Source organism: Manis pentadactyla, chromosome 10 (genome assembly GCF_030020395.1).
Source record: "Manis pentadactyla isolate mManPen7 chromosome 10, mManPen7.hap1, whole genome shotgun sequence".
Taxonomy (NCBI): Eukaryota; Metazoa; Chordata; class Mammalia; order Pholidota; family Manidae; genus Manis; species Manis pentadactyla.
In genome coordinates, this window is record NC_080028.1 from 96,277,060 (window position 1) to 96,303,876 (window position 26,817).

The 26,817-nt window shown below is 54.0% G+C and overlaps 2 protein-coding genes across 4 annotated transcripts in view; both read right to left on the reverse strand.

The window, feature by feature from the left end:
* Positions 1-248: 248 nt before the first annotated feature.
* On the reverse strand, positions 249-23,045 carry MUC12 (mucin 12, cell surface associated). Of its 3 annotated transcripts, XM_036904543.2 has the most exons (12): positions 22,368-22,498; positions 8,933-13,894; positions 8,439-8,540; positions 7,841-7,968; positions 7,456-7,520; positions 4,782-4,933; positions 4,333-4,407; positions 4,069-4,231; positions 3,234-3,395; positions 2,541-2,617; positions 730-818; positions 249-567 (listed from the first exon to the last, which is right to left on the reverse strand). In XM_036904543.2, exons 1-12 carry the CDS (start codon positions 22,438-22,440, stop codon positions 526-528), a joined length of 6,090 nt encoding a protein of 2,029 aa, XP_036760438.2. In that variant the 5' UTR covers positions 22,441-22,498; the 3' UTR covers positions 249-525. The 3 variants fall into 3 exon arrangements, with proteins under 3 accessions (XP_036760438.2, XP_036760440.1, XP_036760439.2); XM_036904545.2 differs by lacking the exons at positions 7,841-7,968; positions 8,439-8,540; positions 8,933-13,894; positions 22,368-22,498 and having other exon boundaries at positions 7,452-7,518; XM_036904544.2 differs by lacking the exons at positions 249-567; positions 730-818; positions 2,541-2,617; ... (1 more) ...; positions 4,069-4,231; positions 4,333-4,407 and having other exon boundaries at positions 4,810-4,933; positions 7,452-7,520; positions 22,368-23,045.
* Positions 23,046-23,580: 535 nt separating this feature from the next.
* The window catches only part of LOC118922158 (mucin-3B), a 33,180-nt gene continuing 29,943 nt past the window's right edge, over positions 23,581-26,817 (reverse strand). Inside the window, exons 4-10 of the mRNA XM_036904567.2 lie at positions 26,486-26,634; positions 26,023-26,088; positions 25,623-25,791; positions 25,325-25,492; positions 25,147-25,238; positions 24,865-24,917; positions 23,581-24,715 (exon numbers count right to left, since the gene is read on the reverse strand). Coding sequence (XP_036760462.1) covers positions 24,674-24,715; positions 24,865-24,917; positions 25,147-25,238; positions 25,325-25,492; positions 25,623-25,791; positions 26,023-26,088; positions 26,486-26,634 — 739 coding nt within the window. The 3' untranslated portion in view covers positions 23,581-24,673. The remainder of the gene's footprint in view (positions 24,716-24,864; positions 24,918-25,146; positions 25,239-25,324; positions 25,493-25,622; positions 25,792-26,022; positions 26,089-26,485; positions 26,635-26,817) is intronic.

Here is a 26,817-nt window from a genome sequence, read left to right on the forward strand (position 1 = left end):
TCCTGACCCGAGGCTCATCTGCCACAGAGACCTCAGGCAGAGGTGGGCCTGGCCCTGCCTGGGCCTGGGGCGGGCAAGGGGCCCCACTCCACATGTGGCACGGGGTGGGGCCAAGAGTATCCCATGTCCAGATTTGACACCCAGCCCTGGGAGGAGTGCTCTCTCTGAGAGGGACCTCTAGAGACCCAGGCCTGCAGCCAGGCACCCTCACCCCCACCCCCAGGAAGGAAGCCATTCACACTGCACTGTGCATTTGAAGCCTCGCTTTTTTATTGGTAGGGAAATTCCAGAATGTGGGGCAGACAAGGCTGCCGAGATGTCTGACATCCTTGATGCTTCTGGATGAGGGCAAGGAAGCAAAACGGGGCTCAAGCAGGGGCCAGGGCCAAGCCCAGGCAGCTCTAAGCAGGGCCGCTTTGGGCCCCAACGTCTGTTTGCTCTTGACAGGCGGATGGGGGTGCCTGCAGTGGGCCCTCTGCTGCTGTCTTGCCCACATCTGGGTGAGGGCTGGGAGTCTCTGTCCCCTCACTGAGCCGTCGTCACCACTCGGGGCCTCTGGATGTGGAGCTGGGGGGTGAGAGAGAGGAGGTGAGGCCAAGGTGCCCCTAAGCACTGGCCACGCTCTGCCTGTGAGCTGAATGGGCCCCACCCTCCCCAGACAGCACCAGGGTGCTGGGGGCCAGGGTCGGGAAGAAGCAGCTCCTAGCCTGGGATGGGCCCCTGAGTCACCTCTGTGCTGGGGTCAACTTTCTTCAGGGAGGGCCGGAAGCGGCTGTAGAGGGTTTCCAGGCTGAATTTGTCCTCCTTCAGATCATCACCTGTAGGGAGAGATGTCAAGGTGAGCATGAGCCTGCGGGAGGCTGGAGGAACACCTGGGGGCAGTGGGAACATGGGGAGCTTTTTCCAGTAAAAGGAGCAGGTTTGGAGAGTCAGTCTCATACCTGCCTAAAGCATCATTCACTGCCTGCCCCTCCAACCCCTCGCTGCGGCCCATCTCTGAGGCGGGTCTGGTCGGCTCTGACACACATCTGGGGCGCTGGCCCAGCGTGACACAGTCACAGAGGGAACCAGAACAGCAGCCCTGTGCCTCAGGGCCAAGAGTCACGGCCAGGGGCTGCAGGCAGGTGCTGGGATGATAGCTGGGGTGGAGCTGGGGTGTGAGGGAAGGGCCTGCTCAGCCAGACACACTTCCTGATGGCAACAGTAGCCACAGCAGGCAGGAACCAGCTGTGCCAGGAATCTCCCCATCAGAGATGGCGCGTGCGCAGCACCCCACGCTCAGCATGCCCCACCAGCTGTCCCACGCGTCCCATCTCAGGCCGAAGCCCCATCCAAGGCCTTCTCCCTTCCCCAGCCACAGCCCTGCCCAGCTCACTATAGCATACTGTGTCACCTGCCCCCCGTCCTTGCTGCCCCCACTCAGCCTCACTGTCCTTCCCTGAGATACTGCAGAGCCACCTCCTTGCTCTCCCCATCTGGTGCTGCCCATCAAATCTACCTGAAAATAAGCAGCTCCAAACGCACGTCTCAAAACCGCTCCCATAAAGCCCCCCTAGTGGGTCTCTACCATGGCCCACAGAGCCCTCCAGACCCAGCTGTGCCAGCCTCACGACCCACTGACCCACCTGCGGTATCCCCTGGACCTTGCTCTTCCCCATCTCCACCCCTTTGCTTAAGCAGTGCCCCTGCCCGGAAAGCCTTTACTCTCTCTTTGCCAGGTTCCAAGTTCCTGGAAGCAGGAAGCACACCGCTCACTCACCAGCTGTGGCAGTGAATGGCCTGGCCCAGGCCCCCCAGGCAACACCCCCTCTGCAGTCCCTTATGACCTGCCCCACCCCAGGCTGGTCAGGCATACTTCTGTGCCCTGTCAAGCCCCACACGGCCCTGTCAGCCCACTGACTGTGTGAGCAGCTGATGCTCCCGGGGTGGTCCCAGGGCAGGACCTGGCTCTCAGCCTCCCCTTCTTGGTCTTTGTCAGGAAGAACTGGGAAGGCAGGGTTTGCTCAGAGTTGGGAGTGTTGGTGGATGAGATGAAGGAGAAGCCCTCAGGGATGCGTGTGGCCAGAGAGTAGAGCAGATGTGACGTGACAGTTTCCATGGCACCTGCGTGCAGCCAAGAGAGGCTCTGGGAGCCAGTAAGGGTGGCCACACGGCAGGCTGCAAGGAGGGGCAGCGTTTGAACCATATCTTGGAAACAGAGTGGGACTGAAGCACGCAGAGACCTGGGCGAGGGGAACCTTCCAGACAGTGGCACAGCTGGTGCAAAGGTGTAGTGGAGGGAAATGGTGAGTGGTGGCCACGCACAGGGGCACAGGGAACTTGATAGGGAGGGGCTGAGAAACGGTGAGGGTCAGCAGGGGCTGCCCTGGGGTCAGGGTCAGGAGGCCACAGAGGAGCTGGCCAAGCCTGGCTGCTGCAGCAGATGTACCACAGGCTGGCAGCGTGCATCACCCACAACCACACGGAGCCTGCTACAGTGCCCTCTCTGCCGCTGTTCACCCACCAGTTTTGCCCTGACCCTTGCCTCTGATGAGAGGTACCTTCCCAGATGTCTGTGTTCTGGAAACTTCCAGGGATGTCTTCTTCTTGCCAATCTCGAGACAGATTGTACTCTTTCCTGCCAACAGAAATGCCGTGAGTCCTGGTGGCAGGGAGGCAGAGGAAGGGGCTTAAAGGGCCCTGACCCTGGGCTTCAGCTCCGGAAGGGGCTGTCACTTCCAAGCCCTGAGTCAAGGAGGGCCCTGCTCCCAGAAGCGCAAGCAGAAAATGAAGCAGCAGCCCATAGTCTGCCCCCATCTCTCCCATCAGTGGGCCTGCCTCCTCCTTTCCCTGCGAGATGTGGCATTGGACCAATCAGAGCACCTCCTCCGGACTGCTGACCAGGGGCTGCTCACCCCACTCATAGCTCTTCCCCATTCCACAGCTGGGGAAGGTGACACCTGGCAGCTCATTTTGTGTCCTAGGGGCACAGTGTGGCTTCTGGCAACTAAAGTGACAACAAACACCACGTCATTTCATCACATTGTCCATTTGCAATACGTAAGGTTTTGGTTCCATTTCTTTGCCATGCAGATGCGTCCTATCATATCAGCAGGCTGCCCTCTGCCATCCCTAGAGCTGGAAGGGGCTGGGTCCCCATCCAGGGCTGGCTGCCAAATGCTGAGCTGGAAGGAGCAGAGCCTTGGGATATGTTGCCCGTGGTCCCTTTTCAGGGCCCAGCCTCAGAAGCTCACCTTCGCAGTTTCCTCTGGGATCGGCCGAGGAAGACGGTCAGGACAACCACCACGAGGACCAGCAGCCCCACAGCAGCCCCCACACTCCCATACACCAGGCTCTTACTGGTTTGCAGCTCACAGGTCTCTCCCCAGTACCAGTGTGTGTCCGAGGTTGGGCATCTGGGGACACATGCAGGCTCAGGCCGACCTGCCAGCAGCCCTCACACCCAGTCTCCCAAAAGAAAAAAATCAATTTCAAGGCACAGGAAACTGGCTCCCCCTCCAAGGGCAGGTGCATGTCACCCTCCCTGACTCCCTAAGGCTAAGGGGCAGTGAGGAGGTGGGGAACCTGGAACTGCAGAGTAGGAATTCAGAATCTGAGAGTGTCAGATGCCTCATCCCAGACATTTGATGTTCACCCATCAAATCTCCAAGTAGCTCGCACCTTGACAGGCCTGTTATCATGTTTTGTATTTTGTACTTTAATTTATGGGCTCCCTAACTGAGAATGCCAGCTACTGCCACAGGCGATGATGGCATTACGGCAAGGAGGACATAGGAAAATGAACGACAGAGACAGAGATCTATAGATACAGATTTGGAAATTAGTAACTGGAACTTTCTCAGGAAGGGGCTTGCTCGGTGCAAGGATGCCCACATCCATAATCTGCTCTGGTAGGAGTGGGGGTGATGGGAGATCCCAGTAGAAAAAAGATGGCTGTAGGGGAGGGGGGAGGAGGTGCTTTGCAAGCTCTGTCCACCCCTGCCCTGCCCCCTCGGGTGACTGTAGGTGACAGTACAGCTCCACCAGCAGACAGGATGGGTGCTGGGCTTGGAGGGGCCAGGCACTCACAGGCAGCGGGGACCACTTCGTTGCATCTGGCACTTGCCCTCATGACAGTTCAGTTGCAACTTCGCTCCTTCAGTGCAATTGGTCACACAGGCTAGCTTCCCTTTCAGCTCATCCACATAGTAGAACTGGGCAAACTCCTTTGCAGCCTTCTGAGTGCATTGCTCTGAGGGTGACGGGTGAGTGGTAAGCACGCACCTGGTTAAAGCACCCCTGCCCTCACGTTTACCTCCCACACTCTGTCCCCCACCCCGTGGAGCTACTTACCCTGCAGGTCAAAGCCCAGCTTCACAGTCGTGCTCACTGTAGTGGCCTCCTCACTGTAGCACAGATTTGAGGGGGCTGCCAAGGGTGGTGTAAAGAAAAAACAGAAATACTGCCCTGTGTCCCCTGAGGGCCAGCCTGGCCTGAGTACCTTGCCCAGAAACCTCTTCCAGTCCTGGGCTGATGCTGTCACCAGCCCTAATGTCCCCATTTGCGCCAGCTCATAGGCCCAGCTGCCCCTAGGGATGGGGACATTAGGGCTGGTGACAGCATCAGCCCAGGAATGGAAGAGGTTTCTGGGCAAGGTACCCAGGCCAGGCTCCCGGATTCCTATAGGGAGGCTCCTGGAGTTCCAGAAGAGAGGAGGGATTCAAGGTTTGGGAGCTGAGACCTCCCTAAGGGACCCCTCCCATCTTTCCCCACCAACATCAAGGGGTCTTAGGTGGGCCTACCTTTGCACTTCTCAGAATCATTCAGGAGACTTTTGGTCTCATTCATAATCTTGGCCCTTACGATCTCAGTGAGGTTTTTAAACAGTTTCTCAAATTCTGAAGTGTAGTTTGCCTCCATGATGACATCATGATCCACCACGATGCTGCCATTGCTGGAAGCAGGAGCCGATGGCTCATCAGTCACCCCGTGTCACCCGCCCTCCCAGCAAATGAGGCCCAAGGAGCAAGAGGTGTGATGAGAGACAATTAGACATAACCCAGAGGCGCGACAGAAACAAGGGGCTCTTCCCTCCAGTAATTGAAAACCTAGAGGGAAGCCACAGAGTAAAACGATCTGAGATCCCAAAATAACAACTGAACAATAAATGCCACTGAGCAAAACTCACACCTAAAAAGGGAGGCTCTTGGACAAAGATGTAGAGAAACTGAACCCGTGTGATCTATTGGAGGGAATGTAAAATAATGGTGCAACCACTGTGGAAAACAGTATGGCGGCTCCTCAAAGAATTGAAAATAGAAATATCATTTTATCCAGCAATTCCACTTCAGGGTACACACCCAAAAAATTCTTTTTGAATTGGAAGCAGGAATTTGAAGACATATTGGTACATCCATGTTCAGAGCAGCACTATGCACAGTAACTAAAAATGTGGATGCAGTCAAAGTGTCCATCAGTGGATGAATGGGTAAACAAAATACAGTCTGTCCAAAGAAGTGATTATTATTCAGCTATAAAAAGGAAGGAAATTCTGAGACATGCTAATACATGAATGAACATTAAATTAAGGACGTTATGCTAAGTGAAATAAGCCAGTCACAAAAGGACAAATACTGTACGAGTATTTATATGAGTAATCAGATTCATAGAGACAGAAAGCAGAAAGTAGAGGGGCATGGGGGGCTAGTGTTTAAAGGGGGCAGAGTTTCCATTTGTAAAGGTGAGAAAGGTCTGGAGCTGGATGGTGGCGGTGGTGAGCTTAATACCCCTGACCTGTGTGCATGAAATGGTTAATGGCAAATTTTATGTTATGGCTATTTTACCATAAGAAAAAATATTTTAAATAAAATATTAAAAATAGAGGCTCTTGGATTATATCTGAAAACCAAGTGAGCTTTTAGAAGTGGAGAAACATGAGGTCACTTGAGAAATAGAGGATTCCAACTGAGAAACTGCTCATTATATGGTCAGTTGGTGTTGCTGAAGGGAGAGATCTTGAGACAAGGTCAGCCACCGCCCGCAGCCACTGTGACGGAGACGTGAGGGCAGGACAGGAGGGCTTCAGCCAACAGAGCCCTGAGCCACAGTGGAGACGGGACAATGGTGCCAATGCTGGGCGGGCGTGAGGGTGGGGATGGAGGGCACAGAGCCATGAAGCCCCACGGGCCCTGGACAGCAAGTCACCTTCCTTCCAGACACCTTCTCTTCCCCTGGCTGCTGGGACAAGAAGCCCTCACACTCCTGTTTACTTCTCTGCCCTCTCCTTTGGGGGCTCTGCCTCCCCTGCCCAGCCCTCTCATACTGGTACTTCCCATGCCTCTTGCCTGCAACACCTTCAAGCCTGTGCTGTGACCATCCCGGCCATCTGGTCTACTCCCAGGGCTTCCAGTGACATCCACCCAGGGATGTCAACACCAGTCTCCACCGCAGACATTTCCTATCATGTGTTCAAGCTTCTGCCGCTCCATCACTCAAGCGCTCTGTGCGGCTGGGCCCCAAGACTTGAAGACTTGACATGGCCCATCATCTCCCTTCATCCTACCCCTCCTTACATTCCTCCTCTCAGCACAGGGCACCCACACTCCCAGCAGCCCAGAGATCTGGTGTTACGCCTCCTCTCCAGCACCCATCAAGTCCCACGGTCTGCTGGTCCTGCCTCCTGAAGAAAGGCCTTTCACACCAGACTACTTTTCTTCTTCATTGTCACTTCTCTGGTCCAGGCCATTATCAGCTCCATCCCCTGCCCACCCTTTCTCAGCCCTGCAGCCAGACAGAGCAGTCTGCAGTGTAAATCTGATGCCATCTCATGTGGGCTGAAACTGCTGGTTTAAGCCTAAACTGCTGCTTAAAGCCTAAACTGGGTACAAGTCATTTTTCCAACCTCTGCCATCATGACCCGTTTGCCCTCAAGCAACACACTGTACTTTACATTCCTGGGATCTGCCCCACTCCTTCTCACCTCTGGGCTCCACATCATTGATTCTGTCTGCCGCATCCCTGTCCGTTCCCTCTACCTGACTCGTTCCACCTCAGCCTTCAAGACTCAGCTTAGCTGTCCCTTCTTCCAGGGGGATTTGCCTCCACCTTGCCAAGCTTGCATCTGGGACCTCTCCCACTGCAACCTGTGCGTCCCTTACCGTATCTCTAACCAGAAGGCACAGCCATTTTGCTATCTGTGTTCTGCCACTCTAGCTCCATGAAGACCGGGACCACTGTGTTCCCAGCACCTAGCACAGGGGAGGCTTTCAATACAGATTTGTTAAATGGATGAATGATGAATGATGAATGATGAATGATGAATGAATGAACAAATGGTCTCAGAGCCCTCAGGTATTGCCTGCAGGCTAGGAGCCCCCTGGCCCAGCCAGGTACTGATACTCATTCATGATGGGAGGAGGGAAAAGAGTGGGGGCTTCCCACAGTCGGTAAGTCTGCCCCCCACCCCAACATACTCACCGCAGTCTCCTGACGATCACGCCTCTGTACTGGGGAAAGTCTTTGCCCATGTAAGCTTTATCCATCTGAAAGAAACGGGGCAGCTAAAGCTCATACAGCAGCCTCATTTCCTGTCTCGGGGCAGCCCCAGAGCCCCCTTCCCTCAGGGAGTCCACGTACTAGCCCACAGAGGAGAAAGAAGGGGAGGCACGGGGTCACTCCCTCTGCCAGGATGCGGTGGTGCAGGGCTCAAGGAAGGAAGCTCTCAGGGGACCCCCTCTCAGGACTCGGGAAGACCAAAGAGATCCATAAGCTGGGAAACTCTAACGAGTAAGTCGGGATGAGCTGAGCACCCCCTCTCCCACTGGAGACCCACGCTGGAGCATCTCGGCTTCCCCACTCTTACCTGACTGTTGAATAGTTGAATGAAATTCCAATATGCCTGGGAGGATACGTTATTCAGGTCTTCCGTGAAATTCCTGTTAGTCACTTTCACTGTCACACCTACAGTGGCATTGATTTTTTCCGGGATTTCTGCGGGAACAGGCCACAGTAGGCATGAGACAGCAACCCCCCAGCAATGTCTTCCCAGATCGGTTAATTCTCTGCCTGTTGGTCTCATGGAGGCAGAGTAAGTGGGTAGCAGAGTGGATGGAAATTCAAGAGGCACGTAGGAGTTCCTGAAACATCTGCCCCTTGTCTCTAAATACCATGAGGAGTTAGTGGCCAGGATCACGACCCAGGAGAGCTAAGGGGAAGGCTTCAGAAAGGGATGGGATAGAAACTTCCTGACGCGGGGATAGGTGAGCTAGTGGGAGGGGCCCTGAAGGCGGAGGCAGAAGGTCTACGCTTTACCTGCACACTGCCTAGGTGAAAGTCACCCTTTCTCCCCTACCTGCACAATGAGGCAGTGGTAGCCGATGATGCTTCCAGTGCTGCCTCCCATTTAAGTGGTTAAGGGGTGTGGGGATGATCTGCAGAGAATCAGCAGAGAAGTTCATTACCTAGGAAGAAGGAGTCCACAAGGGACTTGCACTGGTCGCCAAAAAAGCCTTGCTCACAGACACACTCTTTTCCATTCCAGGTGGTCCCAATCTGGCACTGACCTGTGGAGGGGTAGAATCCACAGCAGTTACCACGAGAGCCCATGGGACAAGAACGCCAGCTCCTGTTCCAGGTCCCATCATTCAGACATTGCACTGGCAGGGGGGCAGGGGCCCAGGTGATCACGCGGCAACTAAGACCCAAGACCCCTCTATCACTACCTCAATCCCCAGAAGAAGGTGGGGAGAGGAGGAGGGACAAAGGGGGGAAAGGAGAGAAAAGATGAAAAAGGACAGGCAAAGGAAACAAGAACCCTGCCAATCAAAAGAGAACAAATTTCATCCACATGGACAGCGTGCTTTGGCAACAGAAGGCACTGGAAAGGTGGAACCTGACCATGGAGAGGTCTCAGCTGATGATGGAAGGTGGCCAGGACAGGCCCAGAGAGACTTACCTGTTGTCATGGCCGGAGAGTGGCTTGTCACCACAGTTGTGCGGGTGCCAGTGGACAGGGGATGGGGAGCTGAAGCGGTACTGAACCTAGGGCCAAGCGAAGTGGAGGACCGAGGAGGAGAGAACCCGGAGGTTCTAATGGCTGAAGAAGAGTCCGGGGCTGGCCTGGAGGAGAAGTCAGGGATAGCTGAGGCTGACGAGGAGGCACCAGGGACTGTGGTCTGGCAGCTGTCAGGGGACACTGTTGGGCTTGGTGACCCTACGCCGCTCGGGAAGACTGTAGATCCTCCACTGAGGGTGGTGACTGTCGGTCTGGAGATGACTGTCATTGTAGAGGAGGGCGTGAGAATTGATGGGGATGCAGGACTAGGGCTGTCTGTGGCAGAGGGGATGGAGGTAGAAACTGTTGGTTTGGTAGAACCACTGCTGGTGATGAAGAGAGTGGAATCCTCACCCAGGGTGGTGGGTATGTTTCCAGAGGTGGCTGGGGAGGAAGAGGAATGGATGGGACTTGATGAGGATGATGGATTAAGATCTTCTGCTGTATTAGGGGCATCAGGTGAAGCACCTGTGCTGGAGGAATAGGTGGTGGTGGTAAAGACACTGGCCTCAGCGAAGGTGGTGACTGCAGTGGAAGGTGAGGGGCCAGAGCTTGGCAGAGATGCAGGGCCGCCTCTAGGAGGGGTGGAGGTGGCACCACCAGAAACCACAAGACCAGAGACATCGGACACGGTGGTGTAGAGAGTTGGCTTCTCTGTGAAAACTGTAGTTGTTTGTCCAGAGATCAAGGTGATGGAAGATAATTCACCAGGGCTTGATATGGAAACAGGATTTCTATTGATGGTGGAGGAGGGAACAGCTGAACTCATGGGATGAGATGAATCAGACACGTCTGTGTGAGCAGTGGAAGCTTGAGGAAGGGATGTGAGTGTCTGCCCAGAGACCAAAGTGGTGGAAATTAATTCACCAGCACCAGATGGGGAAGAAAGACTTGTATCCTCAGTGGTATAGACGGTATCATGTGGAACTGTCAGAAGTGGTGAATCTGAGAGGACTGTGGAGACAGTGGATTCCACAGGAATGGACAATGTGGGTGTTTTTTGATATCCACCTATAGTGGAAAAGGATTCACCTGAACTTGAAGTTGAAGCAAAACTTGCATCCTCTTTGGGAAGGGTGGTGTCTGAGGTCACTGTAGTTTTGAACAACTCAGGGGTAACTGTATAGACAGCAGACCCCTCACTGAGGGTGGAGGATGAATGTTGTGAGACACCCGTGGTTGTAGACAGCTGGCCAGAGCTGGAAGAGGACGCGGAACTCCCTTCAGATCTGGTAAAGGAAGTTTCAGAGGAAACTGTAGATTTGGACAAATCAGAAATACTGGTATAGACAGTTAACCTCTCTGTGGGAATCATAGTTTGTTCAGAGAGAACAGTGGGGGTAGAGAGGCCACTGAGGCTTGCTGGGGAAGCAGTGCTGTAGGCAGGGTGGGTAGAAAGTGTGGGCGTGGACACCTCTGAGATGACTGTATAGAATGCGGTTGCTGGACGAAGAGTTGTTGGTCCATCAACAGCAGAAGCAGTAAGGGACTCACCAGGGCTTGAAGCAGATGCAGGATCTCCACCCTCTTTGGTGAAGGTTATTGTGGATGAATCTGTGGGTTGAGAAGAATCAGGGATAGCGCTGTGCCCCGTGGGTTTCAGGGCAACTGTAGCGGCGGTTGGTCCTGAGACGGCTGAATCAGTGGCTGCCTCTCCAGAGCTAGATGACGCTGCAGAACTCCCAGTGCCTATGGGGTGGGGGCTGTAGGAAGAGACTGTTGATTGAGATGAATCAGAAAAGGTGACGAGGATGGCTGTCTCCTTTGTGAGAGCAGTGGTTTGTTCAGGGACCACAGTGGGGGTTGAGAGCTCAGTAGGGCTTGGTGGAGGTGCAGGCCTTGCACTGTCTGTGTTGTAGGAAGCGTGGGTAGGAAATATTGATGTGGATAAGTCGGATCTTATTGTGTAGAAAGTGGATCCTTGAGGAAAGGTTGTGGTTGAGTGTTCTTCACCACCAGAGATGGTAAAGGATTCAGTGGGATTTAATGTGGAAGCAGAAAATCCATTCTCTTTGGTGACCATCATCGCCACAGTAACTGTAGATTTGGATAAATCAGGTGTACCTGTATAGACAGTGGTGCCTGTGGCTGTAGGGGTGGTAGACAGCTGGCCAGGACCTGAAGGGGATGCGGCACTTCCATCATCCCTAGGAGAAGAGGTTTCCGAAGAAACCGATGTTGTGGACAAACCTAAAATGTGTGTGTAGAGACTTGTCTCTTCAGCAAATGTCATGGCTGTTTTTCCAGAGGCCTGAGTGCTGGCAGATGACTCACCAGGACCAGAAGGGGATGAAGGGCTTGCCGTGTAATCAGTAAGGAAGATGTCAGGTGAAACTGTAGGGTTTGGTGAGTTGGGGAGGGCTGTGGAGACCGTGGATTCCACAATGAAGGACCTGGTGATGTGGCCACCACCGCTGGAAGCAGTAGGCAAGTCACCAGGACCTGATGGGGCCATAGGACTCCCAGTGCCTGTGAGCTGGGAAGCCTCAGATGATGCTGTGGATTTGGGTGAAAGAGACATGGTTGGCTCCTTGACGAGAGCGGTGGTGGTGTGTTCAGAGGCCACAGTGGGGGTAGACGGCTCACTGGGGCTTGATGGGGAAGCAGGGCTTGCCTTGCCTGTGCTGTACGAAGGGTGGGCAGTAAATGTTGGTGTGGACACCTCTGATGAAGTAGTGTAGAAAGTGGATCCTGGAGAAAAAGATGTAGTCACGTGTCCATGATCAGTTTCGGTAGTAAAGGACTCACCAGGCCTTGATGGGGAAGCAGAAAATCCATCCTCCTTAGTAACAACACTGTCCAAGGTAACTGTAGGTTTAGATGTATAGACAGTGGATCCCTCAAACAGGCCTGTGGTTGACTGTTCTGAAGCAGTCAGGGTGGTAGACAGCTGACCAGGACCTGAAGAGGATGCGGCACTCCCAGTATTGGTAGAATGAGAGGTTACATGGTAAACAGTTGGTGTGGATAAATCTGAAATGTGTGTGTGGAGATTTACCTCCTCAGTGAGTTCCGTGGCTCTTTGTCCAGAGTCCCGTGTGCTGATAGATGACTCACCTGGGACAGAAGGGAATGGGTGACTTGCCATGTCAGTAGTATGGAATTTGTCAGGTGAAACTGTAGGATTTGGTGAATCAGAGAGGGTTGTGGAGACCATGGATTCCACAGTAAAGGGCATACCTGATTGTCCATAACCAGAGGAGGTAATAAATGATTCACCAGGACTTGACGTGGACCCAGGACTCCCTTCCTCCTTGGTAAAGGTGGTTGCAGATGAGTCTGTGTGTTGAGACCATTCTGAGATGGCGCTGTGGCCTGTGGATTTCTGGGTGACTATAGTGGTCATCAATCCTGGGACCACTGGGCTAATATATACTTCTCCAGGGCTCGAGGGGTCTGTAGAGCTCTCAGTGTCTGTGGTATGAAAAGCTTCAGAGATAACTGTTGATTTGGAAAAAGCAGTAAAGGTGCTATAGACAGTTGGCCCCTTGGTGGGAGTTAGGCCGGTTTGTTTAGAGACAGCATGGGTGGCCAATACTTCACTGGGGCTTGATGGGGAAGCAGGACTTGATTTGTCTGTCCTATAGGAAAACTCAGTGGAAAACGTTGCAGTGGTTTTGTAGAAAGTGGATCCTTGAAGAAAGGACGTGGTCATTTGTCCATTATCACCTTTAGTGGTAAAGGAATCAAGAGGATTTAATGTAGAAGGAGAAAATCCATCCTCCTTGGTAGTGGTACTGTCGGAATTAACTGTGTGTTTGGACAAACCAAGGGTGCCTGTGTACACTGTGGATTCCTCTGTGAAGGTTTCAGTCGTCTGTGCTGAGACAGTCGGGGTAGGGGACAGATGCCTCGAGCTTGAAGGGGAAGCAGCACTTCCAGCCTCTCTAGTATAAGAGCTTCCAGAGGGAGCAGTTGACTTGGACATTTCAGAGATGCTTGGGAAGACAGACGGAAATTCAGTAAAAGTTGTTGCATTGTGTCCAGTGGTCAGAGAAGTGGTAGAAAATACATCCAGACTTGAAGGAGTAGAAGAACTCAGATTCTGAGAAGATACTGTGTGTTTTGAGGACTCTGAGATGGTTGTGGAGACAAGAGGTTCCTCAGGAGTGGACATGGGCAGTGGTCCATCACCACTGGAGGTGGTAAAGGAGTCACCAAGGCTTGATACAAATGTACGACTTTCATCCCCTATTGTAAAGGTGGTTGCAGATGAGTCTGTGGATTGAGAATAATCAGAAATGGTGCTGTGGCCTGTGGATCTTGGGTTGATGCTACTGGTTGTCAATCCTAAGCCAACTGAGCTGGTAGAAGTCTCTCCAGGGCTTGATGAGGCTGTAGAATTCTCCATGCCTGTGGGATGAGAGCTGTAGGAAGAAACTGTGTATTGGGATGAAGTAGACACAGTGGTATAGATGGTTGGCCCCTCTGTGAAAGTTGTGGTGGTATATTCAGAGGCCACAGTGGAGGTATACAGCTCACTGGGGCTTGATGGGGAAGCAGGACTTGCCTTGTCTGTGCTGTACGAAGGGTGGGCAGAAAACGGTGGTGTGGACACCTCTGAGGTGGTGGTATAGAAAGTGAATCCTGGAGGAGAAGATGTGGTTGTCTGTCCATGACCACCTCCAGTGGTAAAGGATTCACCAGGCCTTGAGGGGGAGGCAGAAAATGCATCTTTCTTGGCCTCGATGCTGTTGGAGGTAACTGTAGGTTTAGATGAACCAGGGGTGCCTGTATAGACAGTGGACCCCTCAGTTAGAGTTAGGCCTGTGGCTGTCTGTGCTGAAGCAGTAGGGGTGGTAGACAGCTGGCCAGGACCTGAAGGGGATGCGGCACTTCCATTATCCGTAGTAGAAGTGGCTCCTGAGGAAACAATTGGTTTGGATAATTTAAGACTGGCTATGAAGGCAGAAGGCAATTCAACAGAAGTTGTAGCACTATGGCTAATGCTCACCATTATGGTCGAAAACCCACTGGGGCTTGAGGCATTAGAATAATTTGTAGTGTAAGATGAGGCTACAGAATTTGACAATCCCAAAGTGGCTTCCACAGTAATGGCTGCACCTGCTGCTCCTTTACCAGAAATGGTAAAGGACTCTCTGTGACTTGATATGGACACATCATTGGTTGAGGTGTTTGGAGATGCACTGGGTGAGGAAAATCAGTGATAAGGCTGTGGTCTGTGAATCTGTCAGAAATACATGTCTACATTTCTGCCCAATAGGCCTGCGCATTCCTCCCCAGGCACACGGTGGCGTGTTCATTTACTTGGGCCTCTGGCATACACGCAAATGGACAGGTGTGTTTGCATAAATGTCCCACGCACACTCCTTTCGCTCCTCACACTCTGTGGTTTGCAGACCGCACGCTCATCTGCCATCATTTGGCTGATACTTAGTCTGACAGTCCTCCCCATCCTTGACATCTGAGACTCCCCTCTAGCAGCTACCACAGACTCAGGAGGAATAGGAGAGCCAAGGCCCCTTACCATGCACCATTCACTACCTGTCCTTTCTCTCTAGGGACACTACACAAGGGCTATCTGCTTGGAAAACTGCCAGCTCTACGTGGCTGTCCTGTGGCCCCTCACAACCTGCCCAGGGGAGTGCCTTCTCCACCCTGGGTTCCACAGCCCACCCAGTAGACTAGAGTTGTCTTAATAGTGAGAGTGCTGACTTGCACCCTGGGACTGGAGGGCTTATTCTGTCTTTGTGCCACTTACAACATGTGACTGCATGCATAAGACTCTTATTTTCCTATGTAGGGTGAGACTATGATCCCAGGCTCCTCTTTATCCTGACTTTGAGATGAGTAAGATCAAATATGGAAGGAATCTCCATGACAACAGTGCCATAAACCTAGGAGGCATTAGGAATTCTGCAGGCTGGTGTAAGGAGACTTCCTTGAGAAGGCGGGGTGAGTGGCCTCTTGTCCCTCCTGCCAGTCCCCTGCCCATCCTCAAGGCCCTGGAGCTGTGCCTTTCTCACCTCTTAGAAGGATGGACCTTGGCCACTGGCAGAGGGAACCAGGAAGGCCATCAGAGCAGAGGCACCCTCCACTGTCCCAGACACCCCCATTTTCACAGGTCCTGACAGACACTCACAGAGAGAGAGGCCAGGTGCTAGACCAGGACTGGAGGCCAGGGTAAGCAGGGAGTGGACAGTTAGTCAAGACATGTCTCCCACATCGACTGTGGGTCTTTGGCTTTGCAGACCACCATCACAACATTAGGGGAAGAGTGCTATCAAATCGTTGGTTGATGCAGTACGGGTCGAAGGCGCAATAATGCCAAAGGTTCTTGGAATTCTAAATTAATGAGAAGATTGAAAAGATCTCTGGGTTGTTTTAAAGTCAGGAGATGTGTTTGTATTGCCCAACCCTCTTGCCTATGAGTTAGGTTTTATCTGATTCCACATGGAAGAAGCAGAGGAGCTGATCTGGGGAAGCTGTCAAGGCTGGAGGTAGGGGTACCCCTGAGTCGTGGGTATCAGGAGGATTAGTGAGACAGAGGGAGCACTCGGGGGCCCCGGTCAACCCAAAGCAGAGGGTGGCAGAGCTCAGGGTAAACTAAACCCAGGCCTGGCAGTGGGACCTCAGAGCGCCTTCTCCTCTGTCTTGTCCTTCTCTGAAGTGAAGGACCATTCTGCCCTCCTGGCCTCTGAGGGCACCTCCTCCACTTGCCCTCAGAAGCCCCCTCTATCTCACTGAGAGGCAACCGCAGCCCCCAGCCTCCCTGCCTCCCTGTGCCCACAGGAAAACCACTTCTCAGCTCTGCAGCCCTACTCTCTAGACTTTCAGTCAGCAAGCAGTTACTTGTGACTGCCAGGACCACACCAGGCCTTGGGGATCAAAGGCAAGCCAGCCCCCACCCAGCATGGGGGCTCATGGCCCCCCACCCCAGTGCAATGCTAAGAGAGTCCCAGCCAGGTGAAGGGGAAGTGAGAGCCTACAGCCCCTCTGCCTTTCTTGTCAAGGAAGCCTTCAGAAAGAAAGTAATAACTGATCTGTCATTTTCTTTTTTTCTTTAAAAAAAAGTTTTATGGATTTAGGCATTATAAATTTTACTGGATTTTGTAAGTTATAAAAGCAGACTGTTGTTACAGGTCAAACAATGAGAGAGCACGTAAAGGCAGTTTATGATCACATCCCTAACTGAATCACAAAGAATGAACAGGGGTGGGGAGAGGTGGCATTTACTGGCCGCCTATCAGGTTCCCCGACTAGCCCCATCACAACTGTAACTCACTGCTTGTGTTTGGAATTGCGTGGCAATGCCTGTGCCCCTCGCGGAGCGGAGCGTAGAGAAGCTGGGTGAACGTGTAGAGCATTCCCGCCCTGCTCAGCATGACCCAGAGCAGACACTCTGTGAGCACTTCTGAAGTGCATAAGTGAATCAATACTGAAGTCTATCGATGCTTTTTCTTGGTTATTTAATGCTATCTTGTGAGGCAGACATGAATATTTCTGTTCTACACATAAACCGAGGTTCTGAGGATTACATGCGTTGCTGGTTCACCCAGCTGGTGAGATAGGATTCAAGGACAAGCCAAGAGTGGCTTTTCCTCTTAGCACAAGGGAAGGATTTGGAGAATAGAGGAGAGGAAGGAAAGGTTTCAAGCCGAGGTAACAGTGCATGTAGAAGCATAGGAGTGCATGTTTGGGGCAGAGTAAGACACTGAGCGGTGAGTGGGAGCAGAGGGAAGGCGGGTAAAGGCCAGTGTGAAGCCAGCTCTGTCTGGACTTGACCAAGCAGCAGAGAAGGGCATCCAGCAAAAGGCTGTGGTCCCAACTGGGCCTTAGAAGCAGAACCCTGCAGTGAAGGAGCAGCAAGGCCCAGGTGGAAAGGCTGATGAGAGCAGAGCAGGGACACGGTAAGCCCCAGAGAAGGCCAGGACATCTGTTGAATGGACCCTGGACATTTGCTCTCTTTTCTCTTTATTCCTGGTCTCACGGCATTTACTCCATTCTGTTGCCATTCGATCTGCCCTTAAACATCCACTTCTCTGCTATAGTCACCTCTCAGGGCACTGCATGAGCTCCAAGTGCCCGGTCCCTGTCCATCTCAGCAGGCTGCCCTTCCTCCTGGAATCTCTCACTTCCTTCAGGTTCCAAGATAACAGCATGTCCTCCTCATCCTTCTCCCAGCTCCTGCTGCTGTCCCCGGCTCACTGTCTAAGTGGGACCCCCAGCATAAAAGCTTGGCCACATCTCTCACCCTCCCAGAAGACAACCTGCTCTGTGCCCATGGCTTTCACTCCCTCCCAGGTGCCCTGAACAGAGCTTCAGACCTCTCCCAGCCAAGGACTCTGGTGAAAATGGTGTCTCCAAAGGATGTGGCAGAAGATGAGGTTGTCCTTCCCAAAGACATTCCCCAGGGTCAAGAATGTCAATGTGTGTTAACTTGGCATCATATTTCTAAAGGATAATTTGCCAATGTGCATCAGGGACCGTAGGTAGAGTCATTTGATTTTAATGATTCCATTTCTAGATACTGCTCCTAAAATAATCTGATGCAGATTTTAAAATATTTGTACAATAATGTTTATTACATCATTATATATTATAATAAAAACTGGTTGATGACTAGGTATTCCACAGAATGGAATACTGATAGGCCATTAAAATATAAATGGCCCATAGAGTAAATCTAAATACATATTCAGAAATAGACCAAAACTTAAACAACGTTTACCTGAGAGGTAAGGTTCAGCAAGACTTTCTTCCTTTTGTTTATATTTTCTAAATGTTCTACAACTAATATGCACTCATGTTATAATGTTCAAAACACAATAAATGGATATGATATTAAAAATAACAAGTTAAGGCGTGTCCAATACCTTGCAGAACCCAGAGGAAACCACTCAGAGTTAATGATTCCCAAGCTGGGATTCCCCACACCCTTGCGTCAAAAAGCTTAACAAAAATGACTTGTCTGCCTGCGTTATGGCCACACTCGCCACCAGAGACACCAGCTCTCCTACCCAACAGGCAAAATTTTCTACTTTCTTGACCTGTTTACAGTTTTTATTGCGTTGTCACAATACATGTATTTACATTTTTCTTAAAAAGATAATCGTTTGAGTAAAGCAGCCTTCTTGGAGACAAGTCCTAGAAAGAACCTCGGGACAAGTTTGATGAGTGTCATCATGTTATGAAACTGTCCCCTTCCCCTGCCCCCTGCCCCCTCCAAAGCACATTTCTGCTTGCAGTGACCTCAGTTAGCAGGCTCGGCAGGAACAGCCCTGAAGCGTGGGGTGCAGAGTGATGGTCGGGGTATGCTTCCAGGACCTTGGGCAGTTAATCTCTCTGACCTTCCATTTCCCCCTGGATCATGGGGGTGAATGATGGCTGCCCTGACCACCCTGCTCACTCTAGAATATTCTACAAGAGAAGCAGTGTGGGGGCCACTGGGATGTGCATCGGTCCCCCAGTCCTGAGTGCGCCTTCAGCCCTGCCATCCACAGGCTGTCTCCACTGCAAGCCAGTCCCCCATGGCACGGCTGCCATAGGGGCGAGATCAGGCCAGGGCCTCCTTGGCTCTTTCCCCTTCCCGCTGCACACACCCAAGGCAAGTGAATGTGCTTCCCAGCTTCCTAGTGCCAGCATTGTGCCCCCACCCCTGCCCACTGCCTCCCTGAAGACAGAGCAATTGGTCTGGTTGCTGCACAAGCATGGTATAGTGACTGGACTGTGTCTCCCCAAAGATACATCCAAGTCCTAACCCTGGTACTTGGGACTATGGCTTTATTTGGAAATAGGTTCTCTGTATGTGTAGTTAAGAATCTCAAGTTCAGATCATCCTGGATTTAGGGTGGGCCTAAATCCAAATACCGGGGTCTTCATAAGAGAAAGGAGAGGGAGATTTAGACACAAAGGAAAGAAGACCATGTGGTGGCTGAACAGAGACCGCAGCTATCACCTCAAGGGACACCAGGGGCCACCAGAGGCCGGAAAAGGCAAGGTAGGATCCTCCCCTCGAGCCTTTGGAGGGACGGGGCCCTGATGATACTCTATTCCCAACCTCTGGCCTCCCCAGATGTCACAGATGATATTTCTGGTGTCTGAAGCCACCATGTCTGTGGTAACTTTTTGCAGCCATCCTAGGAAACTAAACACATGGGCATCCCCAGTTACAGCAAGTGGTAAAGAATGGGGGCCCTGGAGCCAGACAGCTTGAGTTCACATCCTGGCTCCTCCACCTGATGGATGGGAAACCCTGAACAAGGCATTTAACCTCTCTGTGCCTCAGTTTCCTTACCTATAAAACCGAAATCAGTAATAGCATTTTCCTCCCAGGGTTGTTAGGAAAGTTAAATGACATACATAGAGCAGACCCTCAATGGACATAGCCACCTTGATTCTTAATATAATACCCAGACTACAGGGCAGTGTGGCTTCCCAACTTGCTGTCCCCAGGGAATCTAATGCTCTCCATAGCTGTTGTGGCTTGTCAGTTCTGAATTTGTCTAAGGCTTTTGAGTATCTGTTAACACTTCCTTCCAGAACTACTTCTTAACAGCTGCCAAACTCCAATGCCACATCTCTCCCTGCAGCCTCCCTGATCGGCTCGGGCTGAAGCTGCCTCTGGGGCCCCCCTGCTGCACTCTTCCACACTGGGCCCTTCTCTAGAGCCCCAACACCAGACATGGGTTGTGGTTCTTTTTTCCCAGTCTAATAAACTCGACTATAAACTGGCTTAATCATCCTGCCTCTTCCAGAGCACACAGCACCTGCCCAGGCAGAGCCAGGCCTCCTGTGTTTGCTGAATGAGTAAGTTTATTACTTTCTGTATAAAACAGCACTTCCTTCTAATTGTTCTAAATTTACATCACTCAAGTTTCAAAGGTTGCCTCTTTGTCTACTGTGAACAATTCTGTTCTCACCTTCACCCACTCTTCCTGATTCTGTACTTGAGCATTTTCGCCCTTCTGGGTCGCAGAGCTCTGACCCTCCAGGCTCCTGTCCCACCCCTCCAGGACCGACCCTTCAGCCCTGTCCCCACATCCATCCTCAGGAGCTCCCCTCCTCCAGCCTTCCTATGAGCACTTGGAACTTCACATGCACAAAACAGGGTACAGGCTCCCATACTAGTGCTGATCCCCAGCCCTGGCAGGTCTTTGTGGCCCATGGAGAATTCTAGACTGTGTCCTATTCCTGTCGTCTCCTCAAGCCTTAGGCCTCACGACATCTCCACCGGGAAACTCCATGGTCACTCCAAACCCAATAGGCCTGCCTAAAGACCACTGTCAGCCACCACTGAAAGACTCCCGCCCTCCCAGTCATACAGGCTGGAAGACGGTCTACTTCCATGACCCCAGCCTACCATCAAGTTACCCTTCCTCTCCATTTCCAGGAGCACTGGGCTCCCCATCTACCCAGGCTCAGCCCAAAGAGGTCCTCTGGTGTCAAAGACCTCCCACTTGGCTTTAATGCACCTGTTGCCCACAGACACCCTCCATCACTGTGTTTTCCCCACCGAACTCCATGCCCATGCACACTAGGCCCACGCGACCTCGTCTTCCAGCACTTTCTGACACCTGGGACCCTGCACACCACGCTAGTGTTTTTCCTACCTTCTCATGCTGGTGCTTTTCCTTCTCCCTACTGTTTGCTTGGCCAAAACCTCATCAGTCCTAATGATGAACTGTGGCCTCCAGAAAAGAAGCCAGATTAGAAACAAAGAAAAGTACAGATGCCACTGGTGGTCTCTGACCTGACATCTGCACCCCTCCCTGAAGACCCAGAATACATGCAGGGGGTGTGGGGGTTTGCAGAGGGCTGAGGCCCTCCAGTGCAGGAACAGGGCACCTAGTGTCAAATGGGTGAGGTCATGTTAATTGTTTGCTCTATTGCCCCAGGGAAGTCACTCACCCTCTCTGAGCCCCAGTTTCCTATCTGCTTTCCATTTCTTACACAACCTTCCTTGTGAGAGTCATACAAGCTTATATGCTGTGAAACAGCTTTGTAAACAGCACAGCCTTCTGCTGAGTGGGGATGGGGGGGTGGTCTCTGGGTATCATCGGAGTCCCCCCAAATGGCCCTACTTGCCTGACCTCCCCACTCCTGATGGCTCGCTCCACTTACCAGAGATAGACGCTGTCTCTTTTGCATGCTAATGGATTCATCTGTGTCAACGTTATCTTTTCCATACAATTTTACACGCCTTAGGAACAGGGATCTTGCTTGTATTGGTGACCATCTCTAATGCACGGCAGGGCACTCAGAGGCAATACACTGCTAACTGTTGGGTTCTTCACCATCTTCACCACCACCACCACCATCCCTCTCCTCAGATAACCCAGCCAGAGACAGGCCTGGGGTCGGCCTGGGGAGCAGGGACCTGAAGGACCCCTCCTGAGGTTGACTCCCACACATAGCTTCCTGCTCTCCATATGTCAGTTTAAAGCTAATATATCCAGAATTAATGTATGTTCACAATGTCCCCAAATCCACAGTTCACCCCTAGCCCTGATCCTCAGCAATTCCCAGCCTGCACTGCAGTGCCCCTATCATGACATGTGTGCTGAGGTGGATCTGAGGGGTTCTCAGAACTTGCTGCCTGCGTTAGGTCACAGCCACCTGCAGAGTGCCAGAGCCCCCCTACCCTGCTTGCCCTGCCCACTCACACCTTTCCTCCAAACACCCAGGCCCCTCAACTCAAGAGCTCCCTCCTCTGCCCCCTGGGGCCTTGTGCTTGCTCCCCAAGTGTCCCTCGCCCAGCATCTGCCCTGCCCACCCCTTCCCTGGGGCTCTTCCCTGTCAGAGCAGAAAGTCTATTCTGCATGAGGGAACCCACAGGAAATCACTTCCCAGACATATGGCCATGACAAGGCCCAGCAAGGATCCCAGAGCCTGTGGCTCCCCCTCAGTCCTTCAGCCATTTCCAACTGGGGGGCTTTCCCAGGCACCCCTGAGCTCTCCCCCAAGCAAGGGGGAAGCTGCTGGCTTCACACAGACTCCCCCACTCCTGTACAGTGCCTCCGTGGAGTTTGGGAAGACCTGGCCCTCTGGGCAGATGCAGCCTGAAGGATGAGGGCAGGTGGAGACCCGTGTCTAGGTCAAGAAAAAGCCCTGCATCTCCCCCAGGAAGCCTGAAGAGCAGAGGGGATGCTTGCCAGCCCCCATTCAGCCCCTGGGCCAGGAGCTCCATCAACAGCACAACCACAGGCCATGGGCACCTGCAGGTCTCCAGTGTGACCCCTTTAGCAGGATGAGGTCACAGCCCTGCTGTCCAGCCCTTTGGCAGCCCCCTCCCTGCAAAGGGAAAGAGCAGGGAAGAAGAGAGGCCAGCACATGCCCCTGGCCACTGGGGAGTGCAAGGCCAGTTCTCACTCACCCTCTGACGATACTACTGTTGTGGCAGTTGCCCAGAACCAGACAGCCAATGGCAGGATCCAGATCACCAGCATCTCCTGAAGAGTGGGGCCCTGGCCGCAGGGCCTTCCCTCGCCAGGAGGGACTAAGAAATGAGAGCTCCCAGGGAGGAATCAACTATTAAAAGGACCCCGGGGAGACCTTTGCCTTGGGGAAGAATGACATCTGGCCCAGGGAAGGGGTGCGGTGATGATGCTGGGTGGGTGGTGCGTGGTGACCACAGGGAGTTGGCCAAAGGGCAGTCTGTCAACCCTCCTCCCCTCTACCTCCTGGAGAGCTGACTGCCCAGAGCCAGGGTCCCTCCAGTGGAAGCCAGAGTCACAGGTTGGGCAGGGCAAGAGGGAGGGACAGGAGGCCAGAGGTGTGAGAGTATGTGACATGCGCCAGGAGGCATGGGTCAAGAAGTGCCAGGGAGGGGGGACTATGGAGGGAGGAGCAGCAGGACCCCAAAAGGAGCAGCCAGGATGAGTAAAGGGCCCACACCCCCACCCCCGAGAAGCCCCCCTTTCTCCCAGTCTTCTTCCCTTGCATCCACCTCAAGCTGGTCCCTTCCAAACATCCAGGACCTTCCCCTGGGGCTCCAACCACCAGCCCATCTCTCGGGTCCAGCTCCCATTCACACCTGAGGCTTTATGGTCCTCTTCTCCCCCCGCCCAGCCATGTTAGCCAGGGTTAGGCAAAGGCCCCAGAGCTCTCCCCCAAACCCCCACCCAAGGTACCTGCTCCACCAACCCAACCACCCTCCGCTTCAGTCCAGCAGGCCTGGCTGCCCCCAGAGTGGGAACAGGAGGGCACAAGTCCCAGGCCCTGGGGTGAATGTGTCTGCCACGTAGGCTTGGGGGGGCTCAAGGTCTCTGTGGAGGCCCAGCTCTTCTCATCACAACAAATGGTAGCTGACCCACCTGGGCCATCCTCCTCCCTGAAGCCCTGAGCTCCAGACATCAAGGGAGGCCCCCACCCCCACCCGCTCCCTAAGAAAATTAAGTCCCCCATTTTTATGTTCTTTAAAAGGACAGTCAGGGGCCCTGGGAGCTGCCCACAGACCCCTTCCTTCCCCTCTGGGACAAAGGTGCTCTCGGGTCCTCTTACACTGTTTTCTCCCTGGGGCTGAGGGAAGTCCCTGTTCTCCAACCAAGAGGGGCCAGACGCTGAGAAGGAGAAAGACACAGAGGAGCTTCTTTTATAATAAATGTTACATTGTGTTCACATGAGAGAATTGGAGACACACAGGCTTCCTGTTCCCAGATGAGAGCTTCCTGCAAAAGGGAGCTGGGAGCTTCTGGCCTCAGAGGTTCCCGCAGGGATGCACGCAGGGCCAGGGAGAGGAAGGGGAAGGAGGAGCGGGGAAGTGCGGGAGGGGGGAGGCAGTAAGGGAAGGGGAGGGCGAGGACGAGGGACCCAGGGAGCTTCCTCACCTCAGGGCCCCACTTCTCCTCATCCATGGGGACTGGAGGAAACCCACGTCCCACCCCCACCCATGTCCCACCCCCATCCAAGGGGTCCAGGGCCCTTGGGACAACAGGAAGGGATGGAGCCTCAGAATGGGGGGCCAGGGCATGGGGAGCAGCGGTTGGGAGTTCCAAGAGGCATGGGGCATCTGCACCTAACTAGGGGCTGGGGAGCTGGGGGAGGAGGGAAGATTTGGGATGGGGGCACTGGAGTGGGGGGGGGCTAAGGGTTTAGGGTTGAGGGTTGCTGAGGAAGGGGACAATAGGAAACCGGGGGAGGTGCAGGGTGGGGCCCTGGGGTGTTGGGGAGGAATGGGTTCGGTGGATTTAAGGACTGGGAGCCAGCTGAGCAGCAGGGTTTCCATAGAGGCTGGCAGAGGTAGGAGGGACTGCAGCCTAGCCACAGATGTGGGTGGGGAGCGGGCAGTAGGGGTGCTCAAGGAGAGCAGAGGCTGAGGCCAGAGACCAGAGGGGGTTTGGGGAGTGGGGATGAGAGAGAGCAGGTAAGCACAGGGAAGGCGTGAAGGGAGAGAGATCTGACAGAGCACATGGGTTTGACAACCACTGGAGGAGGATGCTATACTCATTTTACAGGTTCAGAGAAGTTACTGACTCCCCCAAGGTCCCACCATAGAAAACCTTCGATTTGAACTGGATCTCCAGTTAGGTTTCACACAAGTTGGGAGAAGGATGGGGGTCAGGGGATGGTCTGATTTTGCCCAAGAAAACTAGTAAATGGAGGCACTCCAGTCTTCAGGCTGTCTCTCGGAATTGTCACCGCGTGGAGGGTTCCATCCTGCTGGCGGGGCAGGTGAAGGGCTCACAGCGAGGTCAAGACCACCTCAGGTCTCTGGATATGCACCTGCCAAGGGTGTGAGCAGGAGTGAGAAGAGGGAGACCCCTGACTGGCAGACTGGGAGGTCACCGCCTGCCTGGCCCAGGCCCCTGCCCCGGCGGGTGGAGGAGGCATCTGGAGCCGGACCTGGGAGAATCCCCCTCTTATCCTCTCACCTTCATATTGGTGTCTATGTCCCCCAAGGCCACCTGGAAGTTTTCATCCTTGACTAGAAAGAAGAGGAGAGAGGCAGGGAGGAGAAAGGGTGGAAAGGAGGCTGAGAAAGGCAGGGCCTTGTGTAGGACCTGGGCTTCCACAGGAGGGGCACGGGGACGCAGCGACAAGCGCCCTGGCACGAGGTATGTGTCCTTCCTGCGCCAGAGAGGTCGTCCTGCTCTGCCCAGGCCCGAGGGCTGCCCAGAGAATCCCCTGCGCCCTTCCCAGGAGGCGGGACTCACCTGCTGAATAGTCCTCGAAGCCCACGTTTGAAAAAGTCCCCACGGGGTCCTCATCCCAGACCTCAAACCATTTCCTGTCGTCGTCCCAGGACCTGGGTGGGGAGTTGCGCGGTCAGGCGGGGCCACCGGTCGGAGACCCCTTTGCCGCCCCCGCCCCCGCCCCCGCCGACGCGCTCACCGGCCTCCGCCTCGGCTGCTCCTCCGCGAGCGCGCGAAGAAGACGCTCAGCCCCGCCAGCAGCAGCCCCAGCGCCGCGGCCCCAGCCAGGCCGCCGACCAGAGCCTTCCAGCGGACGGCCACCTCACAGCGCGGGCCCGAGAACCAGTGCGTGTCCGTGGAGAAGCAGCTGCAGGGGAGCCACACGTCACCGACCTTCGCTCCGCGGCCCCGCGCTGCGGCCCCGGCAGGGAGCTGCGGGTGGGCGGGGCTCGGGCGGGGCCGCCCGATCCGCCCCCGGGCTGTGGGCGGGGCCTCACCGGCAGGCGGGACCGCTCTTCTCCAGAATGCACTGGCCCTGGCGCTGGTGACAGTCGATGGCGCCCTCCACGCCCGACGTGCATTTAGTGACGCAACGGAGCCTGTTCCCCTCGTCCAGGGGGAAGTAGAAATCCTCATAGCCTTTGGCAGCGACTCGGCGACAGATGGCTGGGGTAGGAAGGGGGTTGCCGAGAGACAGAGGCACCTCATCCACTCTACTCTACTCAGGGATCTGGTTATAATGACTCTGAAAATGGACCCGGAGGACTATATTTCCTAGGGTGGCGTGTCATGGGGTAGATCCTAGGATTGGCTAAGGGAAGGGCAGGCCTGGTGGGAGTCCCTGGTGGGAGAGGGTCATGCTTCCTGGGGCCACTCGACCCTTTGCCCCACCCTCACCTGTCGGGGTCAGCTCCGTGCTAGTGTTGTTGTTCACCTTGATGGAGCCAGGCTTAAAACACAGGGCTGGAGGGACAGAGGCAGAGGTGGAATCAGGGGAGGTCAAGGGGCCGGGGAAGCAGGGCAGGCACGGAGAGAGGTGGAAAGGGCTGTCAGTATGGGAGATGTGTGGAGGGGCCACAAGGGAAGGCTTCTTTTGGCTCCCTCATCTCCCCCGAATAATCAGGGGTCCTCAGCCATCCTGTCAGGAGGTCTCTTCCCCAGCACCCAGGTCCTGGTAAGCCCCTCCTTGGCCCCGGTGGCTGTGGACCTACGCCCCTTCTCCCAACCTGCCAGAAGTACCACAAGGCTGGCACCTGAGCCTAGAAGGCCCCTGTCTGAGCTGTGCTCCAGATGGTGCTCTGGGGTGGTGGCTCTGACCCAGACCCCTCCCTCCAGCCCAAGGTCCCCAGCCTTGACTCACTCTGGTCGTTCTGGCAGCTTCCCCCATCCTGGTTAACACTCTGGAACTCATCCTTTAGGACTGTCTTCACCTTCTCATACTCACTCTCCAGCTGGGAGCTGAAAGGCAGCTCCACCAGGACCAGATAGTCCACCACGATGCTGCCATTCCTAAAGGGCCGAGGGTCCTTAAAGAGTGCCCAGGCCTGGGGCACACACGTCTTTAGAAGGGGACCTCCAGGACCAACAACGAATGCACAGGTGTTGGAGGGAAGGGATCAAAAGCAGTGAGTTGGAATTCCAGATACATTATTTTCAGAAGAGACTGCCAGCATCCCTGACATTGCCAGCCTG